This window comes from Rattus rattus, chromosome 2, assembly GCF_011064425.1.
Source record: "Rattus rattus isolate New Zealand chromosome 2, Rrattus_CSIRO_v1, whole genome shotgun sequence".
NCBI lineage: Eukaryota > Metazoa > Chordata > Mammalia > Rodentia > Muridae > Rattus > Rattus rattus.
The window spans coordinates 189,218,070-189,224,875 of NC_046155.1; the positions used below are offsets into that span (position 1 = coordinate 189,218,070).

A 6,806-nucleotide genomic window follows, 5' to 3' on the forward strand; every position below is an offset into this window, starting at 1 on the left:
TGCTTCTGCTTTGTGACGTTTTCTGGGCTGAGGTTCAGATGCCCGGAGCTTCCTGCCTGGCATGTCTGAGCAGTCATGGTCCAAGGCTGAACGCCTTAGGTTTTGTCTTTGCTTTGCATCTTTTTCTTTCTCTGCTGAATGAGAAAGTGTACATCCTTTGTCTTTTCTGTATGTAATAAAATTCCGAAATCATGTCGGACCTATGCTCTCATGGAAGAGTGAGGCCACAGCACCTAGGAGGAAGCAGGGGTCGAGGGAGCCTCCCTAGGGCCAACATCGATCCTTTGCAAGGGTCATGAGGAAGCACACAGCCATGTTCAGGGATGATGAGAAGCCCTGGAGTAACTGCTGGGCAACGTTTTGTCAACCGCGCGCCTAGCGCGAGGATGCCCTGACTTGTACAGTGCCATCCTCACAATGGTGGAGCGAGGATTCCAGCCAGCTCTCTCCTTAGAACTAAGTGTATTGCAAACCTAACACTTCACACCTTAACCCTGGCTCCAGCCCCTCCCCAGACTTCTCATCTGCAGCCAGATACGAACTGCAAAGGCCCTGAAGCCCGGATCACTAGTTGATCAGAAACATTAGTTATGGTTATAGTTTAGCATATAATGGACTGCAAAATTTTGCTGCTGTAATTGGGGGTATACATTTGACGGTTTTATCGAATGTCAGAGCGTATTCTTCCACACAGCTGCTGGAGAGACACCCCTGGTGAGACACCCCTGGAGTGATGCTTCTCTTCCAGGACAAACACCTATTAAGCACTCAGCACACACTCTTCCTTACAGCCCATGACAGGACCCTCGGGGCAGGCAGACAGAGCACAGCAAATGGTGAATTGCATATGAGAATTATAGTTTTATTGTCTATACAACTGAAGGTTTAACTCGAACTCCTGCCTCCATCTGAGCTGGATAAAGAAGCAATTCTCTTCATGGAAAAAAAAATAAGCACAGTACACTATTGTAATCTAAGAAACAGGCACTATTTATGTATCGGAAAGCCTTGCTCTCAATGGGGCTAACAGTCTTTTGGCCCAGAAACTACTATGTTTGCAGCTGTAGAAAGAGAGCTGTAGAAGTCACAAATAATGAGATGCTAGGGCATTGGGGACAGATGGTTGTGATACCGAGGGAGGCTCCCTCTTGCAGTTGCCTGGTCAGTTCAGCAAGCACGACTCATAGGTGGGCACCATGTATTTGATGTTGATGAAGGCGTCCTCCCCTCCATAGCGCTCGAAGGCTTCCAGGGTCTCCTGGATCAGGTCACCAATGTTCTCCCTCTTCTGCTGGCTGTAGTCGATGCCATCCCCGGAGTTCACTGGTTCAGGTAAATAAACAAAGAGGCAATTATTTCCATGCAGTGTCCCCGGAGTCCCACCCCACAGGTCAGGCATTTTCCCAGCGCCTGTTTGGAGACACTGACAGGTAACACTTTGACGTTAGCTGACATTTAAGGCTGATGGCAACTCCACAAAAATACCAAATTGCATATGATGGTGACACCATGCCTGAGATCCTAGCATCGCCAAGCTGAGGTGACACTATGAGTTTGAGGCCAGCCTGGGCTACATAAGAGCCCATCTTCTTTAAAAGGCCAACCAACCAACAGACCAGCCCATTAAACAAATGAAGAGAATAACAAAACTCAAATCCAGGGCAGAGCTGGTGAAAATTAATCTAAGATATACAAGTGTGAAGGAAGGCTTTTTGTTCAGAGCACAAGCACAGCAGAGGAATGGTGTGTTGGTTAGACCATGCAGATAGCCCCATGTAGCTCACAAGAGGCAGGCTGGAGAAGGACGGGGTCAGCTTAGAGCTGTGGCCCATGTCTTTGCAGCTTTGTGTACCTGGTGAGTCTTTTTCTTGAGGGTTGGGGACCACAGGGGGCTGCAGTCATTCCCAGGACTTTGCTGTGGTTGCCACTGAGTGACATAGACATTTGACGGCCCCTCTTAGGGTCATGGCATGCCAGGGCGCTATCGTTGCCAGTTCTGGAGCTTGCAAGTCCAGGGAGGACCTACTGCGGTTAACCCATCCTTCTGCAGCCTGCATTTGACCACTGTGCCTGCCTTGCTGGCCCATGAAGGACTTGAGTCCTAGATGGCCTTGGCAGATCTTACAAACCTTCAGGTCTCCCACTCTGAAAATTCAGGCTGCAGCTACTCGGAAAAAAGGTTCCTGGCAGTACCTAGACCGTGAGACATCTGAGGAACCCCAGTTCTGACAGAGAGGCACTCCCTGTGCACACTCCAGACTCCACCATTATCATGGTTTCTGCCTACAGAGTCATTAAAACTCTTTGCTACATCCACAGATTTCAGAGGGCTTTAGTGTCCCTGTCCCCAGAAGGGGAGACACCATTGCATTTAGAGAAGTTGCTCACATTGCCTGGTGACACAGGAGAGGACAACAAAGTTGGGCTTCTAGGAGACAGAGGGATAAAGGGGTGAGCGGGGGCCAGAGGGTGCACAGGGCCAGGGAGCACGGCACATCCTGAAGGCATTCACCTCATAGAGGAATGGTTTACTTTGCTCATACCTCAGGGACTGCCTTCAAATGGTTACCCCACTTGATGTGAAAAGAGTGGAGACTGAGTTGGTATTCCAGACTCCCGATCCCCAGTTATTCAGGGACCTTTCAAAAGGATCAGGAACAGTTCAGACCAGAGCAAAGATACCAATTAGGACCTCACACAGCACAGACAGGGACCACTTTCAGCTGATGTTTTCCCCAAAACTTCTTAGAGAAATAGGACTGTCTGAGATAATACAGAAATAATGAACTGTCATTCGGACCAGTTTGTTTGGTAAGAGTGAAGGCAGGTAGAAATACAGCAAAGTTGCAAAAAAACGGAGTCTTAAAACTGTGGCACATAACAATTTATTCTGTAAGGTGAACTTACAAAGACGTACAAGACTGTAATCAGGGGACTTTTCTCCCCATGGTGCATACTTTGTGTAATGGATTTCAGTCCATTTAAAGTTTGACTCACCGAGTGGCTGGCTATTCAAAATGTCAAACACAGGGGACACATCCATGAACATTGGTCAAAACTGTACTTATCATGTGGAGAGAATATCACCAAGAGAGAAGCAGAGTAAAGACTCTAGTCATATTTTTGAAAAAAGCATTAATATCAACAAGAAAATAAACCACAGGTAAACCCGTGTTTAAGCAATCAGACTACCATCATCATCTTCATCATTAAAGACTGGCATGGTCCACCCTCAGAAGAGGGGACTGTTAGGAGAGAATGTGAGAACTCTGCCCATAGGAGAGGGTCCTCGAGTTGAAACTGTGAGCTGCCTGGGTTTGGCAGGGGTGGGTGTGACTATGGTTTGATGGAGGTGTGAGGGAAAAATGGTCAGAAACAAAGAAGAGGGCCAGGAAGTCAGGTAACAACAGAGTCAGGCCAAGCTACAGGAGAGCGGATGCTGTGAGCTAATGTTGATGGCTAAGTGTCCTTCTTAGCAATGAGGCCAGTATCCCAGGAGGCCACCGGGAGTGAAAAGTGTCCCAGGAGGTCTTGGGCTAATCTCTGTGTCTGACTTCTCCCAAAGGACATTCCTTGTAAGTACCAGCCCGCGATTTTTCCTACAGTTAGTGATCTTCCTCGGAGTTAGGGAGAAATAGGCAGGCTCTGTTTGCCTCAGGCAGGCTCTGTTTGCCTCGGACAGTCGAACCTGAGGCACTCCCTGCCCCACAGGTACCTGGAAAATCAAATCGGTGATGCTGGGCCGTGACAGCCTCCATACGGCTCCTTTTAGACAAAGATTCATGTATTAATCGCTGGTAAATAGCGCCTTTTGTTGTGCCCGAAAGGTCAAAGACTGAATGGGTCACAGGACAGGCACATTTTCCCACTGTGGCTGAGGGGGTTTGGGAAGCCTGCACAATGGAGAACTTAGCACACCCTGGGCTTCACCCCCTTCCAGAACGCAGCAGCGACAAGCAGCACTTTATTCCACGTTCTTGCTTTTTAAAAAATATTTAGCTGTGGGAGAAGGCTCTGTGGCTTTGTTTGTTTCTAACTGTACCAACCCCAACGATGAAACAACAGAGCAGAATAGAAGTCGCTTGTTCGGAAGGGAGTTGGAGTCGCACTGCTCTGTGGTTGCAGAGTGTGCGTCATGGGGGCAGACAGAGACAGAGAAACTGAACGAAAACCGAGAGCCCGCGCCTTGCTTTGCATGTCCTGATGATGTCGGGGCAGGCTAATGTCAAGCTGCGGCTGACAGGCAGGTGGAGGTGTGATCTCCATCTTGAAACATGCACTTTTCTCCGTATCTTGAGAAGCAGGAGTCGAGGTGACTCGAGCTCCCTGCTTTAAATGCAGACAATGCCACTGGGGGCAAATGTGTTTGTGAGAACAGGACACTTAAAATAACAGCAGTGTCAACCAGGTGCTTATTTACAATTGTCAGCTCTGATTAGGAGCTGATATTACTATTTAGGAAGTGGGGAGCCTACGTTCAGAAGGGTAGGGCAAGACACTCATGATGGAAAAGATACATTTTATTTATAATCACGTGAGTGGGGCTTATGTGGCGGGTGCAAGGCAGGTTTGTGCCCCATAAGAATGACATCCAAACAGCTGAAGGAGAGAGAGGGGCTGTTTTCAGAGATGCTGGCATGCAGGAGACAGGCAATGGCCTGACCTCCCAGACACAGTTCCCAGCTCCAACTTATTTAAACTCCATTTAGCACTTTGGACGTCAAATCTTCTCTGATTATCTGAGAAACCTGCTTCAGCATTAAACCCATTCAAACTCCTCTCCTGTCTAATCCCTTTGAAACGGCTCCGACCCGTATGCTACTTCTTGGCCTTTTTCAGGTCACGGCAAGACGTGTATACTTCCTGTCCGCCCTCCGATGGCATCTTCCTAGTGCAGAGGCTCAGCTCATGCCCGTCACTAGGGCCCATGGCAAAGGGCAGTTACATAAGACACATTTACGTTTCACACAGATATCTGCTGCTTGGTGGACACTGGCCAACAGCAGACAGAGATCATGTAGAATTTTGATAAAACATCCCTACTAGGGTTTCGATTTCTAGACTGTTGAAGCCCAGTTTCTCTTTTATTTAGTGACTACTGTTACAGAAAGGGAGGAGCACAATCAGAGGCGAGAGGCGCGAAGCAGAAAGCCAGGCCAGTGTAGCTGGAGCAGCCAGGCACTTCTTCTAAGCCAGGTTTGGGACTGGCTTTGAAGCTGTGCTCCTTGGCACTGAGCCCACCCTTGGCCTTGGTGGGATCTGCAGCTACTGTTGCAGGGTGTTCTTTGTGCACAGGGAAAGCTCTGGGGGGCCCTGCAGGATGAAGGGGCGAGTGAATACATTGGGGTCCTTGCCTCTGGGGGAGCTTGCCAGCTGGGGAAGGAACTCTCTTAGGTCACTTTTCACACAGAGCAAATGATCACCAGCACCCACGGGAACACACGTGGCTTCCGAAGCGAGCCTTACAGTCTCCTTTTGCTGCCCACTGGACATGAGCCTGGAGAGAACTCTGGCCCACTTCTTTAAGCTGGGTACCCAAAGGACCCTTAGGTAAGAGACAGGAAGAGCAATCGAGAGGATGTGGATGGTCACCTGGCTCAGAGAACATTCCACGCAGATTTGGGTTTCTCTGTTTTGGATGCTGTTTTCAGTAATACTTTTTAACGGTAAACGGAAAGACAGTCCGGGAGCAGTCACGGCTACTGTTACTTGGAAATAAGAGCCTTATTTAAATCACAACAAATAGACAGAAAACAAATAAATGCCGGCTTCAGGTCCTTCCCTGACACAGCAAAGGATGAACTGCTGTCTCTTCCTGACGCTGACTAATAAAAGGGTCCATTTTAGGAAAGAGGAATCTGTTAATTCTGACACATCATGGCCCCAGGCTGCAGTGGCCTGGCCCTCAGGACTGACCAGGACGGGCTCACAGATGGGGGCAATGTCACCATGAGGATGACAAGTAGGTGCCTGCCCCACCTCCACCTCTCAGCCTCACAATGGCCAAATGGTTTGGGCAACGCCTCAAACGCTCTGTCAGGGCCAGGAGAGATGAGGGGTGAGGGATTGTGAGACGGCTCACACGAGCCACCAACCCCCTGATGACATGAGATCTATAGGACTGAAAGCGAGAACTGACTTCCACAATCTGTCCTCTGACCTCCATATGCGCATGGTGTGACTTTACCTTGACACGTCCCAAAACCAAAACTGAAAGTTAAAAACTAAATGTAATAAATATGCCAAAAGAAAACAAGAATGGAACACCGGAAGAGGGGGACTCTGAGGATGCCTAGACTTTTGTCCCCGGTCTCTTCTTGCCCAGCTTTCTAACCTCTCCAAGTTCTGGCTTTCTGTAACTCATGGAGCTTAATAAGAAAAGAGATTGGTGTTGCCTTCCAAGTCCCTGACAGGCCTTGAAATACCTGAAGAAGTCAGCAAGTGTGCCAGGGACGCAGAGAGGCGGATGACAGCAGTAGAGCGGGCTTTGAAGTAGAGCGCTGCTGAGCATCGTGGCTTGGTGACCCCTCCATTCCCTCTGTCTTGCTGGTGTGTGGAAAGCAAGCTGTCACAATTAGCCATTTTGCACACAGAGCACTTGAATGTGACCTGAGGACAATCCAGATCGAAGCTTTCCCCAGTGAGGGAGTGTCCATCAATATGAAACAAAGTGCCTTTGGGCACCAAGGCTGTGGGTGCTGGTCTCAGAGGGCAGCCAGGACTCTTGTCCATTGTGGCTGGGTGAGCTTGCTGAAGTGGAATTGAAATACAGCAATAGAGAAAGATAAAATTGTTTCTGGATCAGA

At 48.9% G+C, this 6,806-nt stretch overlaps 1 protein-coding gene across 1 annotated transcript in view; it reads right to left on the reverse strand.

The window, feature by feature from the left end:
• Positions 1-837: 837 nt before the first annotated feature.
• Positions 838-6,806, reverse strand: part of LOC116892818 (parkin coregulated gene protein homolog) — a 191,982-nt gene continuing 186,013 nt past the window's right edge. Inside the window, exon 3 of the mRNA XM_032894702.1 lies at positions 838-1,323. Coding sequence (XP_032750593.1) covers positions 1,163-1,323 — 161 coding nt within the window. The 3' untranslated portion in view covers positions 838-1,162. The remainder of the gene's footprint in view (positions 1,324-6,806) is intronic.